General features: G+C 36.7%; 1 protein-coding gene across 1 annotated transcript; it reads right to left on the reverse strand.

Annotated features, from left to right (window-relative positions):
• Window positions 1-1075: 1075 nt before the first annotated feature.
• On the reverse strand, window positions 1076-16004 carry LOC104909989 (kinase D-interacting substrate of 220 kDa-like). Its single transcript, XM_010707933.2, has 7 exons — window positions 15785-16004; window positions 14480-14706; window positions 10060-10167; window positions 9080-9136; window positions 4974-5006; window positions 1934-2080; window positions 1076-1222 (listed from the first exon to the last, which is right to left on the reverse strand). The coding sequence occupies exons 2-7, from the start codon at window positions 14681-14683 to the stop codon at window positions 1091-1093; spliced, it is 681 nt and encodes a 226-aa protein (XP_010706235.1). The 5' UTR covers window positions 14684-14706; window positions 15785-16004; the 3' UTR covers window positions 1076-1090.

The following is a 16004-nucleotide window of genomic DNA, read 5'->3' on the forward strand; positions in this document are numbered from 1 at the left end:
AAAAAAAAAGAGAGAGTGTGTGCAAAGTTAATTAATAGTCAAAAAAAAGCCCTGAAAATTGATAAAGAACAATTCCATTACATATAGGAATGTGTAACTCAGCTGTAAAAGTGTAGTTGCCTATGGTTGTGATAATGGAAAAGTATGAAGAAAGATCAGTTTACAGACCTACTACATTTACTGTCTTCACAGCAAATCACATTTTAATATTAAGAAGATTTCTTGTATTTACAAAATTACTTTCTGCAGGCCCTTACATGAACTCATATGACACAAAACACAATAAATTCTTGTAAAACAAAGTGATAAATATAAATCTAAAAGCGAAGACAAGCATTCAGTTTTATAGCTTTAATCAACCTAAGTCTAACAAAAAAAATTGTATTGCAATTCCTAGTGTTTTGAGGACTGATTTAGCAGGTCAGAGACGCACCTAATTTTCAGAAAAAAAAAAAGATAGATCACCAATAGCTCTCACTAGACCATGTCCCTCAACAGAATGTCCAAACGTTCCTTGAACACCTCCAGGGTCGGTGACTCCACCACCTCCCTGGGCAGGCCATTCCAGTGCCTGACCACTCTTTCAGAGAAGTATTATTTCCCAGTGTCCAGCCTGAATCTCCCCTGGTGCAGCTTGAAGCTATAGCTTGAAGCTACTGAACTCACAATGCAAGAAGGGAAATTAGGTATCTATAAATGCTTAACAGCACAACATGAGAATATTGCACTGAATGCAAGTACGCGTCAATTACATTATTGTCCCTTTAACTCATTGAATTGATCTAACTTAAGTTTCATTTAAAACTGCTCTCCTGCAATTGTGTGCCATGCATTAGCCAAATTTAAAAAGTGAAAAGGAATCCCATGCGTGAAAAACAGATCTTACAAGAAGAGGGGAAAATCTTCAAAGTTCACTATCACCTAAGACACAAAACCCATAAGCAACTAGCTTTTAGTTGTGTATACTCAAGATGATGAAATAACAAAATAATAAATGCATACATGCTTTAAGATGACAAATATGAGATAAGCTGTTACCAGGATAGCGTGTACAAAAAAGATAACCTGGTTAATAATAGAAAAGACTAATTTATGATGTCCTGGAATACTGAAGAAGTCTTACCATGCTCTTGAACAGGTGCCAGTCACCAAAATTCATATTCATTTCTTTTTTCAGTTCATCGATGTTGCACTGAGCCAAGACACGGCCATTTATATTCGCCTAAAACAGTAAAACTAAATAATGTAAATTGCTGACACAAGACCTGTGGTGTAAAAGTAACAGACCAGAAAGATAAAACCAGACATACTGATGGGGACTACTGGTGAAGCTTACCAACACCACTCTTAAGTCCGATCCTACATAATAAAAACATTTTTTTAAAAAGAAGAATATTTATTGATGATTGCTGATGGAGAAGAATCATCTACATTTCATGAAATAATGAAAATATTTTAATAATACTGAGCCAGTAACAGAAAAATGTACAGTGGCTTTGTTCTGAATCAAATAGGCGTGGGATGTGGTAGCAGAGAAATGAAACTGTATCCTCATCACTCACAACAAAAGAGATGTGCCAGTTTTTCAAGGAAAAAAAAAGAGCTGCTACCTGGATTTAGAACCCATTTACAATACTATTTATCTAAATATGACAATTTAAAAATCATTTTTTATTGTTTCTTTTCTCAAAATAACCACTCTCATCAGCATGTACATTTTTGAGCTCTTTTTCTTGTTTTTAAGAGAGCCTTTTCTGAGAAATACATGCTTGCCTTAAAAACGTTCTTCAAACTTAGCACGTATAGAAATTAAGATGTTCTGATACTCCACATGTTACAGTAAGCATCTCCAGAAGCGTCAGCTAAATATTTCCTTTTCCATGTCAGTGTCCAGGGTTAGGTATTAAACACACTGATTAAATTCAGCTGATACCTTTCTTATAATTGCAGAGTACTGAGGCAGCATACTCTGGTCCAGACCATCTATCTGCTTTAGCTTCTCACATACAGTTTCCACACTCATTGTGCTCAGAGAGACATGTGAAACTCCTGTGGTTGGTCCTGCACCTGCTCCTCCTCCCTGCAAGAATCAAGAAGGTGCACATAAAAGATCTGTTCAAAAACTCAGTATACCCAGAATTTCACAATATGCACTGCAACAAGCCAAAGAAAATTAAGAAATGAGAATAAGAATGCACAGGCATTTGTAACTGATATCAGAATATCAATATCCTGAGAATCGTTCATTATAGTATTTATATCAAGAAAAAAAAAACAAAAAAACACAGCATCTTGAGATCTGCCAATGTGAAAAATAGTAACTCTCCTAAATCACATTGTTTAAAAAAAAACAACATAAAAACCAGGACTATGAAGTGCTAATCAAGTTCAATTTTTTCAAGTATCCCAGACACAACTTAAGATTTTCCTGTCTGAAACGATTCTTGGTTTAGCATAAGGCAAAGATGACTGGAAATACAGCTGCTCAGTTACTTGGATTCACTGGGTATTTATATCAGTACCTCTCCATTTTTTCACAAAATTAATCAGGGAGCTATATACAGTCATCACAGCACAGAAATACAGGGCAGCACTACTGCTGCCCTCCAGGACACTGTAAGGATGTTTCATGTATGTAGAGCTTTGGCAAGATTTTGGTAGAAGCTATTCATATCTCAGATCCCTAACACCCAAGTTGCCCTGATAACATTGCCAGCTTCTGGGCATTTCCAAGAAAGTGTGGAAAAATAAAACAAATGCATTTGTACACAAAATAAAGCGTTCTTCCTGGATGGGAGCCTGCCCTGGGTAGGACAAAGTGCAAACCTCTGAACAGTTCAGTTGTTCCAAATTCAAAATAGCAAAATCAGAAACAGTTCTATCAGCTATGAAACATATGTATAAACTCCCCCAGGAAGGGAGGTTGTACCTTTCCTTTTTCTAAACATAAAAGTTTTTGTTTCAGTTTTACAGACAATCCACCAAAATAAAGCTCATTTTGGGAGGATACAAAAGAGCTTCCAAAGCTTCAGAGCTTATCATCACATGCATAACTCTGAGATGTAAAAGTACGTTTTGAATTTCCAAAATTCAACTAATGAAATAGGGCTATATTTCTCAATCAGTTATATAAGTATATATATATAATTTTTCTCTAGTTCCTACATATATGTATGTATACACATACACACACACACATATATAGGATAGAAAGACTAATTATTATATATATATATATATATATATATACACAACTATATATGTATGTATATGTATATATATGTATGTATGTTACAGTTATTTAATCTCACAGAAGAACTGACAGTAAGTTAATATATTCAAAGATAATTACCTATAAAAATCAAGATTATAGGTAATGATGCTAACCATACCCAAATTGTCAGAAAGAATATTTGAGAAGAATTGAAAAATTGATTCAGCTATAAGGCAGCAAACCCTAAATTTATTCTCATTGACCTTAACCTCAGTTATCTCAAACTCATTGTTACTGGAGATATCCTAATCTGGGGAGGTAGGCAATTCCTCTGTGGAGGAATTACAGGTTGAGAAACAAAGTCAGATGCTTCTGAATAGCTTAGTGGGAAACCTGCCTACCCAGGCTATTTGGAAGCATCTGACTTTGAATTTCAACCTGTAATTCCTCCACAATTCTCAGCCAAATTTGTTTGAAATGTCTTAAAACAATCAATCCATCAACTTCGCTCGAAAACACTGAGGGAGGTGGTGGGGATCCTAAGCCTTGTGGTTTGCTCATCTGGCTGAAAATAGAGCTGAAGCTCAAGTTCATTTCTTTTGAACATTTATATATCAATATTTGATGTCAACTGGACATTAAAGAAAGAAGATATTCCCACTCGCTGCATAGGCAGCTTACCTAAATTACTGTATAAAATTAAGCATTACACCTTCACTATGATGAAGGGCAGGCACCTAACGTAGTGATTTGGTAATCCATCCAAAGACAAGACAGTTACTTTTCAGGCTCTGCAGTGCCTTCCTAATCAGGTGCCTACAATGCTGACTAGTTGACATATTAGACTCCTAACAAGGAGTGAATTCAGATCTCAATCTGGCCTGATTTTTAGCACAGCTAAAATCCTCATCAAGACAAGGACATAAACCAGCCACCAAACCATTTCCATTTTTCCTGAAGAGTTTTGTCTAATATTTTCCCATAAACACACTATTTGCTATTGGTACGAGTCATATTACATCAATAAGCAAAAGGCAGTCAGTCAGTGAATTAACTCAAATTAAAACTTTCTTTCCAAAAAGCAGTTAGATCAATTAAAACAAAAGAAACAGTTATAGCCAAAATTACAAGGTGGTACTGCTACAGTGAATGATCCCCAAGCAATGTGTGCAAGCAATTGTCTTTGTTCTCTCAATCCATTAAATACAGTATCAATCAGTATCCACAAATAAATGCAGTTTTTACGACACTTCTAATTTATCAATTCTCCTTCAGATCAAAATATTTTGTTAACAATCACGAACAAGTCATACTTCCTGCAAGCGTGAAGAATTAGTTTAGGAAGTTCCTTCTGTGTATAAAAAAAAAAATACAGCAAAGCAACCTAATATTTAGACTATTTTTGTTGAAGTGTGAACTGTTTGAATTAGATGCACGTTAATCCAAAACATTCTTTATAAAAAGCACTCTCTGAAGAATAAGTAATGCAATAGCTTTAAGGATATCGCCATCATGTAAGTGAATTAAAACTGTACTTAAACTGACATATTTTTCAGCCTTAGTAGTTTTGTTAAAGATGCTTAAAGAACATTAGTCTGAAAAAGTACTTGCCATGCAAAAGCTAAAAGCAGCTTGTCAAAACAAACCTCAGGGCTAGTAATGAGCATTAGTTTACAGACAGCCCAGCATGAAGCGCCAGCATGATAGCTTCTGAAATGACTCTAAAAAGTGAATGATAATTCACAGAAAGTGGCTGTACCTGTCTTGGTCTGCTTAACCCAGACTTACACAGCTTTCAGGAAAGGACAAAACAGAACAGAAAGAAACAACAGCTTAAAGTGACATCAAAAAGATTGTATATAGAGATGACATGCTCGCAAGTAAACAAAGGAAACAACATTGAGACAGAAAAGTACTGTAATGGGATATTTTCATAAGGTACTGAAACTTTTAAGATATACTTTCATAACACACAGTTAGTATATGTTATGTGAATACCATTTGCCTAAGAAAACACTGCTCTGATTTGTACTTGTAAAACAGCATGACAATTTGCTTGCCCTGAAGTTCTACATTACATTTCTAATGGAAAATTTAGCTTTAAACACATTCTCCTGCCATTTCAAAATCACACTACATCAGCCCTGTACCTCAAATAATTGTGAAGCCTTGTATCTAAGCACATGATTTTTTTATTAATTTATTTTTTTAAAAACACCACTCAGAACTGAAACAGTACTCTTAAGAACAAACAACAGGATTAACAAGTAAATGTTTGAAGCGCAACAATGCCACATAAAAGCACCTGGAAAATATATAAAAAGAGAACTCCTATGCCACACACATTCATTTATACTCAAACTGTAGAAGAGCATTTCCAGTTTCTTAGAGGATATCCTATATTTATCCTGAAGTTCATAGGATTACAGGATGATTGGGTTGCAAGGGACGTCACAGCCCACCCACCCCAATCACCTTCCAAGCCTGTCCAGGTCCTTCTGAATGGCATTCCTTCCTTCTGGCTTATTAACTGCACCACCCAGCTTGGTGTTGTCAGTAAAGTTGCTGAGGATGCACTCAATCCCACTGACAAAGATTTTGAAAAGTACCAAGTCCCAAGACAGACCCCCGAGGGACACCACTCATCACCAGCTTGCATTTGGACACAGACCCACCGACCACAACCTGTGACTTTCCAACTAATCCTTTACCCAATGAATAAGAACACCTTTCAAATCCATCCTTCTCCAAATTAGAGATAAGAATGTTGTGTGGGACCATACCAGAGTCTTGCACAAGTCCAAGTAGATGACATCAGTTGTCCTGCCTTTGTCCACACAGATGCCATCAGTCCACTGAAGAATGCCACCAGACTGTCAAGTACAATCTGTCCTTGGTGAAACTCTGCTGGCTGTCTCAGATCACCTTCACATATCACAAGTGCTTTAACACAGCTTACAGGAGGATCTGATTCATTATCTTTCCAGGCACAGATACGAGGCTCACTGGCCTGTAGCTCCCCCGGGTGCTCCTTTCTGCCCTTCTTAAAAACAGGTGTGATGTTTCCCTTTTTCCAGTCACCAGAGACTTCCCCTGACAGCCATGACTTTAACAATGGAGAGTAGCTCAACAACTGCATCAGCCAGTTCATTCAGGACTCTGGAATGTGTAGACTTGTCCGCATTCAGTCTTATCACGTGGTCTTGAACTCGCTCTTTGCCTACACTGGGAGGGATTTTGTTCTCCCAACCCCACCCAGAGGTTCAGGGACATGAGAGACTGACTGTGAGTGAGGACTGAGGCAAAGAACTCACTGAGTATCTCAGCCTTCTCCAGACCTGTTGCAGCCAGTTCTCCCTCCTAATTTATCAGAGGGGATACGCTCTCCCTGGCCTTTCTTTTCTGACGTCATGTACCTGCACAATCCCTTCTTACTACTTTTCATATCCTTCATCACCAAGTTCAGTTCCATTTGTGTCTTGGCTTTCCTGATCCTGTCTCTGCATGTCTAGACAGCATCCCTGTACTCTTCCCAGACCACACATTCCTTCATCTACTCCCTGTACATGGCCTTCTTTTCCCTCAGTTTGAGCAGCAGGTCCTTGCTCAGCCTTGCTGGTTCCTGTTTCTCCTGCTTTATTTCTTAAGTGTAAGGATGGAGAGCTCTTGCACTCGGTAACAAAGATGTCCCTAAAGAGTTGCCAGCTGCATTTTATTCCTTAGTCCCTAAAGACAGCTTTATTATTTGTATATGATGTATGCTCTCATTTTCATTAAGCTAACACAGATTTACACAGGTTTTCTGTAAGATTAGGATTTGGAATTTTAGATATCCACTCTACCCTAGTGTCAGATGCAAACAATGGCAGGGGCCTCAGTTGTTCACAGAGCATTCTCAGCACAGGTCTGTTCAGCTCATGCAAGGAATAGCAATGATGGTCTATATTAAAAAGTTATGCTCTTGCAGTAGTTGTTTCCTGCTGTGTAACATTAAAAATAATGATTAACTCTATTTCACACAACAGTAAAACTGCAATGTTTCTGGTTTCTTCCTAGATATGCATGAAAGTCAGTTTTGATTCTACATGCCCCTCTTGTGTTCAGTCCTCAAATCAGTTACAAGCCCTGGTGCTCATTAACTACTCAATGTAGATTGTTTTGCCTTTTTTTTTTTTAAAAGTATATTTCATTAATTTACATGCACCAGTATGCATATTAAGATACTTTCTTAATTAACTTTCATTTATATGGTGGCAGTGATCCATCAATCGAGAGCAGCCTAGTAGCTGGATGGAATTATTGCAACTATAATCTATGGACAACTGCAATGTCTTCAACAACCATACTTTCACTGTTCACCTTCAACGAAGATTGCAAAATAAGGGTTTTTAGAACAGAGGAAACTCTGGTGAGGCAACCTGCCAGGCACACAGAATACCACACATTAAGAACATTGCAAACTACCCAAAAGACTTTCAAAAATTCAAAATTTTACATTGACAATGCAGGGTAAACCTTAGAAAAAGCATATAGTCTCATACTCTGTACTACTGAGCTTCACAGAAAGGTAAATTCTGAAAAATGGATATAATGAAATCCTTCATTATCATTATCAAAGCTTCTTTTCTATGTTGTAACTCTTATATTTTCTAACCTACAGATCAGTTGCCCTTGAAATCAGATCCTGTAAATTTTACAAATATTTTAAATTGTTTGAACCTGCAGCCTATCTGCTTATGATACACGCTGAGGGTAACAAGCAGAGGAACAACCAGGTCCAGGTCTGTTCCTGAACTACTTCACCCTGAGAAGAGTTTCCACTCTTTGCTCCCACGTCCCCTTCTCACACTCACAAATACACACACACTTCTACTGCTTTCTCTTCTCACAATGACAAGCTGCAAAGGACTGGGAGGACAACAAGATACTGAGATAAGAAATCAAATACAGAGAAGACATCAGCATCTCCGAAATTATACTACAAGAAAAATTTACCTCAGAGTCATCCCCTCACTCAGGGTAGAAGATGACCTGGGAAACAGAACTACAGGGTAAATTCTCCATTGCATTTTCATAATTGATAAGTTTATGTGCAGTTAAATACAGTAGTTCTGGAATCTGTGTGTTTGTAGGTTCTTTCTTTTTTCCATTGCACAATATCACAGATTTTTTATTTTTGCAATATTTACTGGATAAAAAAAATAACTGCAGCTTTAATTTTTAAGTGTTGCCAACAGCAACAATAGTAGCGATATTTAAGAAAATGATTATAGCTGTATAACCTCTTTGGTGGTAGTATCTCCACATGACTTTTCACCGATTCCCAGTTAGAATTAAAACAAATACCCATAAAGAAGACTTTGTGCAAATACTGAGACTAAAACAAAGAACAAGTCACAGAAAATGCCAGTGTTAGCATTCTGATTCAAGAATTAACCTAGGGCCTGTTATTTTATTCCCATGGAGCACTGCTTCATACTGTGTTAACTGCAGTGGCTCTATGCCACCAGCTACAGAAGTAGGGATCAGGTGAGAGCCGACTAAAGCAAGAAACACAAAAATTACTTCGCTCTAAAATCTAAGTCACGAATGACCACCTCATTTTTCACTCTGCTTAGCTACCACGATATGCACAATAGCTACTGAGAAAGGCAAGGGAAAAACTACAGGGAAAAAAAAAATCTATAAGTGAAATATTAGCTCTTAAATTCATTCACAAACTACATTAGTTTTCAGCTACTCTATTTGCCCACCAAAGCCACCGATGCAGTGTTAGTGAACTGCAGTTACGATTAATGCAGACTCATTACTGCTGAAAAAGCAATGAGATGCTAAAATTTCCACACCACATGACTACTCATTTACCATTGAGGGGTCTGTGGGTGAAGAAAGCCCCTCATCAGCATCCTCCTTGATAACATCCTAGCAACAACAAAATATTATGGTTTGGGTAAAATGATCGAGGGCTAAACAAAAAATATGAAGTAAATAATGAATGAGAATGATCTCATAATAATACATAACTTGACATAAACGTATTTGTTTTCCGTTAGTGATTAAAGAAAAGATTTTAAAACCTTCTGATAGCTTTGTTCAATGTATCAATATCCTAGAATTAAACCATTGACAAGTAAGGCTTTTACTGCCTCTGTTTCGTGTGTTTTTTTTTAAGCTTTCTTTAGTTCTTAACTGCATTTGAAAAGCCATCTGTCAGTAAAATAAATATTCTTAATAGAAATTGTATTATTCTACAGGAAGCCAGAAAAGTCTGTTTGTTCTTCCTTTTCAAAGGGTAAATAAAGTTGAATTACACATACTTACAAAACCAAGCTATAACTAATGCACGCTTCAGACAAAATGTATTTTGTTTTACTTGAATATTTAAAACATTGCTTTTAAGTTATTTATTTGGCCTTTCAATTTGTAGAAAACTTTACAACATGAAGAGATGTAATTTTATTTTCTCCCGATGTCACAGAATTTGTATTATTATAAAATTTGAATATAAATTTATCACTGGCATTTTATTCTTCTAATATTGTACTGTATCAATTTACTGCAGCAGAGTTGGCACATTCACTGAAATGTTTTCCTGCCAATATTACAGGTTAAACTCCTCCAATCTTCATACCTGCATGTTAGAATTTGTTTTCAACTCTAATTAGCTTCTAAAGTTAAAACAAAATACATTTTACATTACATATCAATAACACCTTTGCTTAAACTATTTATAAAAAAGAGCTTTTACTTGTCTAATACTGCATCATCATTAACAATTTTCATTTACATTGTTCACTATACTTATTGTCTAGGTTAGTATGTGAATTAACCTTCAAAATACTTACTAGGCCATTGCTCTGATCTCTGGACAAACTCGTTTTTAGTGGACGTGAGATGAGATGATAACTGCCAGGGTAATACCTTGGCATGTAAATACATGGGGCAAAGAATGGCTATGGAAAAAAAATAAATGTAACAAAAAGAAGGGACAAACAATTACACAAATCAAAATGTAATAACAAAAGAAAACTTATTTCAACAAAACATATTCCGTAGTTGAGTTTAATAAAGCGAAAAGAGCAATTATTAACAGTGTTCTTTACTTCTTGCATTTAGCAGAATTCAATCAAAAGCTCTGGAGTGATTCTTCAAAACCCCTCACAACTGACCCTCCCTCCCCCCACTGCTCACCCCAAAGCCAGCAGGTTCCTCAACACGGCTTACAAGAGGATCAGAGTTAGGTGCTCATAGTAGTTATACACTAACAGCTGTTTTGAAAATGTGATAATGTTTCACACTTCTAGTATTTTTCATTCATCTCAGAGTTGCTGAACTCATGATCAGATTTTCAGTAAAATGCAAAATGCTTCACAGTACCCAGAACAGTTGTTCAAAAATGAAAGTGATATTAATAAGTGATTGTTAATAAAGTCATTTCTATGAGATACAGCGATCTCAAAATCACAAATTACTTCATTTTGAACAAAATACTCCATATGCTCCAGTTCTTCAAGTGCTAAAATCAGCTGCACAAACACATTTCCTGAAATCCACGTGGTACCCACTGGCACGCAACTGAAATGTGTGCACGTCTGTACATTTGAGAAACACAACCCTTACAACTAGTAACGTATTTAAGAAGGGCTTTTCCAATACTGTTAAATCTTGGTTTTGATCTAATTATGAACTTGAATTAGGTTTTGAAGTAAACACCTTTGTTCTCTTGCAAATTCCCTTCTAAGGCAATGTAATGGAAAACTAACAGTCTTTAGACTTCACAAAAAAGAGAAGTACAGAACTCTTTACATTCTTTACTGAGTTCTCCAAAAACAAAGAAAAACAAAAACAAAAACAAAACCCAAACAATCCAAAACCATACTGGTGTTTTTATACATAATATTTAAAAATTCTACTACCCTGCTATGTATCAAATAAAACTGACTACTTGGTTTATGTTCCTGCACATGACAAGACTTTAAGTAGTCACTGCACCAAATTTAGTGTAGACCAAACGATGGTGTAACTCCATGGCCAATGTATGAGAGAGGAACAAAACTTGTGGAAGTATTCCACTTGGGATTTATCAATAAGGACAAAAACAAATCAAAACAAACCAAGAAAGCATTCTGCATTCGGAAACAGAAGTGAATGAAGAGAAAGAAACTTGATTCATGAGTACATCAAACAAGATGGCGTATGCACCAACTCTGAGTAATTACAAAGAAACACATCTGATTCTCTATTCTTAGCTGCGACAGGTAGTCTTTGCACACGCTTTCAGGCTATTACCACAGAAAGTTCACATGCTCTTCCAACGTATGAAGATGCATGGTATGCACTGTTACTATTACTCAAAACGTGGGAGTTGTTTATTCTGTGGTTTTCAACTTGAGTTGGCCAAATAGGCAGGAGGACCAAAGCCTAGGCTCTGTCTCATACATACTGGTCAGGACAGGACAATTCAGAAAATTCACTGCCATGAGGCGCACACTCTATGGTATCTCGTGGAAATAAAACTCTTCTCAAAAAGAGTTTATGTTATTTCTCGAATAATTAAATTCTTCCGTTTTCCACTAGCAGCTTAAACCACATGGAAAACCCACAAGCATGAGATGCTTAATTATGATACCACATTCACATGCCCAGCTCTCACTGCAGACTACCCTCTGAAACAAAGTGAGCACCTGTTTTTCGGTTGCGAGTCATCAAACTACGAAGCAATGAAAGAATTTGTCCAATAAGGCAATTATACCACAATTTGTTCACAATTTCTAATTATGCCTCGTGCCCGCTTCAGCTACTCCACTGCTTCCCACCTGTGGAATTAATTCTCCAATATCGAGTTTAAACTCTGCATTTCAACTCTCAAAGTATAAAAAGACAGGTATAGTGAAAACGTGAGATCAATATAAATACATACTGGGCACAAACCAGCACAGAGCTTTAAGTTATAAGCACAGCTTAGGTATCAAAGAATGTGCTGCTATACTGATGTAAATAACATCAAATCCTTACATGCCATAATTTCTAGTTCCCACTCAGTTAACTTAGACATGCCTACTGCTCTGCTCTTCTCCATTAGAAACATGAGCTTAACAATGGTTCGTGACAGCAGCGATTCAGAGAAGCTGAACTTGACACCAACTTGTCACCAGGGAACCAGACAGGGGTAAACTGTTAGCCCTCTATCACTGTCCAAAACTGAAAGTGTCAAGTTAAAGAGCTGCTGAATCAGACCATAGCACAGCACTGCACAGGGAGAATGGGGCCTTAAACCAGAAATGAAGAGATTACGTGACTGGAAGTTCAAGAGCATAACACAGGAACATCTGAAGAACAAAGCAAAAACATAGAGAACATAAGCGTAGTATTTTCTGAAGACAAGCAACGTGAGCTTTCCACAAGAGCTCAAAGGTTTATTTTTTATTTTTTCCTTAAGAACAAATGATCACCTATAAACAACAGGACAGAAACTGTTGTCTGGTCAGAAAAAGGCAACGTATCCATCCAAGGAACTTAAGAATACTTTGCAATAAAATTCAGACATCTCCAGAGCAGCATTTGACCCTGCTGTGCTGTGTCATCCAGGTATCCAAAGACCTCCCTCAGATAATTCATTGTTGAGAGCCTAATCATCTGTCAGTGCTCTTTTATTAAATATCGTTCTTCCAGAAGTGAGAAGTGATTGAAAATGCTCTCAGAAAATCTTACTATTATAAGGTTCTCACTACTTATCTCAGTATGCAGTGCTTTATACCTTAGAAAAGCAGCATAAAATTTCTTAGAGAAAGGCCAAAATAAGAGCACTTGAGTCTTGAAAAGGAAAAAAATCATGTCTGGAAGTCCATGTATGCACTTAATAAAAATGAGCAAATGAAATACTTGTAAAAACACTCATGACTCATCAATAATTGCTTTTTTTATTGATTATTAGAGCCATAAAAAACATCTAAGTTTCAACTGCAAGTTACCACATACTTAAAACCTTATCATGTGCAGGAACAGACAAAAACGAGGGCTTCCAATTAAACACTCACTTGAATTAAGTGAGTCAGTATCAGCAGGAAGATTAATAAGACAAGCATTTACCAATGTGGGCAAAGAGCACATCATTTTAAGTTAATTTAAACAGAAAAGTATATATGCTCAATATAGTGTCAATATAAGAATAATTTTAGAACAGATAAAAGGCTCTGTGCTAAATATACTCTCTTCTGCCTTGGTTAATGAACATTAAGGAATAACTCTTTTTTTTTTCCTAGCTTACTAAATTGAACCTTAACCTACTATCATACCTCACTACTTAAAACTGCTTACAGGAGCAATCTATGATTTATATCCGCTTTCTGAATATTTTTTTCTCCCTGATAACATTGCAGGAAGGAAAAAAAAAAAGGTTTAAAAATACTGAATATATCTCACAAAAATACAAAGTTAGAATTTACTTGTGGAGCACACTCCAATTTTAAATAACTACAAACTAAATCCCTCTAAGTAGATCAGTACTACGAATGTCATTGTAAAATGCATCTAAAAAGGCATTCTTATAAATGGTTGTCTCACCTAATAAGCCTATTTATACCTTCATAACTTGGACAATGTTAAAAAAACAGTTTATCTTACATTGTTTAGATTCAATCCCATTATATAGTAAAGCACTGCAAATTACATGTGAGCCATGTCTAAGACTATGTTTTCTGATGCCCACAAATAACTCAAAATTATATGGTTTACGCAATTTATGTTAATTCTTTAAACTACTGCAGCACTGGTTAAGGATAAAGATCCTAGAATAACTTTAAAAACAGATAAAAGGGAAGACATGTCTGAGTATGTTCTTGTTGGGTAGTTCCTCCAAAGTTGCTGCATTTTTATTTTATATTTTTAAGTTTGTGTAGTTTACCTAATTTATCAAGGAAAGAAAACAGGACCTTCTCTAATGAGAAGTATGTGAAGAAGAGTGTAGAATTTACCATTTAAAAAGCAGTATGTGCATATACATGTAAAGGGTGTCTGCAATATCCTACAACTAAGCACCACATCTCAGTGTTTGACCTTTCTTCCCTCTTTGTAATGCTCTAATGCAGTTTACCTCATTTCCCTACGAGACTGCATGAGCAAACATTACTGTGAGATGTACGGACTTTTGGACAAAGCTCCATTTGTAAATATTATCTGCATGGGTCTTTTCAACATTCCACAGACATTAGACGCAATACTACCAGGTTAAATGAGAAGAATGTGAATTGGTTCTTGATTATTTACCCGATTGTAGAACGGATGCTGAGGTCCTGTCATACCACTATAGTAACTGCTGTGAGGTTGGGGTGATAGAACTCCACTGTTGAAAGGTCCATTAAAAGAGGTTGTAGAAGAGCAGGCTGATGAAGGCTGACTGAACAGAGATGCTGCTCTGGCAGGTGCCTCATGTAAAGGCAATGTGGGATAAGGAAGTCCTCCTATATTCATTTGATCTCTTGCAGCACGAACATCTGAAGAACAAAGGTAAGAGGAGAATGAGATTGAGCCTAAGATACTTGAACAAGTTCTGATTTGTTTGCCCACTGTGTCCAGTTCTGGGCCCTTCAGTGCCAAAGAGATGCAGAGATACTGGAAAGAGCCCACCAGAGGGCTCAGACAGAAGATCGTCCTGTGAGGAGAGGCTGAGAGAGCTGGGGCTGCTGAGGCTGGAGAATAGGAGGCTCAGAAGTATCCCACTAATGTACAGAAATACCTGGGGGGAAGGTGCAGAGAGGATGGAACCAGGCTCTTTTCAGTGGTGCCCAGTGAAGGACAAGAGGCAATGGGCACTTACTAAAACACAAGGGGTTCAGAACCCACTAAGGATACTGTCAGACCAGAAACTCATCAGGACCCCATTTTAAATCTGAAGATCAGGTTTTCTTCAAAGTTTTAGCATCTTTACACAAGGAGAAATATTAGCATGCCTTGGCCTTACTCCAGATCAAACAGCAACCTCTGTCATATTAGAGTCACATCAGTCCACTTCAGCAGTTGTCAAAATATTTATTATCAAGCACATACCTGAATCTGAGTTCACATTTTGAGTCTACAAGCTAGTAATAACAATGAACAACAGTTACCCTATTAGCAATTTAAATATCATCCTAACACAGACTAAAAAAAAATGACTGGCAGGTACCAACTGCACAGGTGTCTAGCAGGAGACGCAACAGATTGGAGACATTCCATTCTATTTCACTGGCTTCAGTGATGCTGATGCTACCTGCAACTGTTAAAAACTACTTGGAAGTAAATTCGCATCTCTACAAATAAAATATCATTGTGATACATGTACTGTTTTCCCACAACTCCTAAAGCTATCTTTGAATCAACCATTAACAATATTTTGTCCATTCTGAAGAACTGCTTTAGTCTAGTATGATTTGGCCTGTATAGAAAGCTACAAAGTAGAACTGAACAAGTTGCTACTGAAGTCAGGTCAGACAACGTGAAGGCCTGAACTGATGAACAACTCAGGATCCTGTGCAATATGCAAAGTAGCTCTACCTCAATTATCATTTTCTATTTATTTGAAAACATGCTTACCTGCAATGATTTCTCGTAGTTTGGGATCTAAGTTGACAGTACATGGCAAAAATGTTCTTACATCACGTGCTACAAGAACAGGTGTTCGTGAAGATAAAAATACTTCAAAGTTCCGTATATCTCCATCAATTTCAAGCAGTGGTTCAACATCTTTCGTTGTAGGAATATTCTTTGAAATTCTGGAGACAGAATAACGGATGAACAAACCATAATAATTAGA

This window comes from Meleagris gallopavo, chromosome 2, assembly GCF_000146605.3.
Source record: "Meleagris gallopavo isolate NT-WF06-2002-E0010 breed Aviagen turkey brand Nicholas breeding stock chromosome 2, Turkey_5.1, whole genome shotgun sequence".
Lineage (NCBI taxonomy): Eukaryota > Metazoa > Chordata > Aves > Galliformes > Phasianidae > Meleagris > Meleagris gallopavo.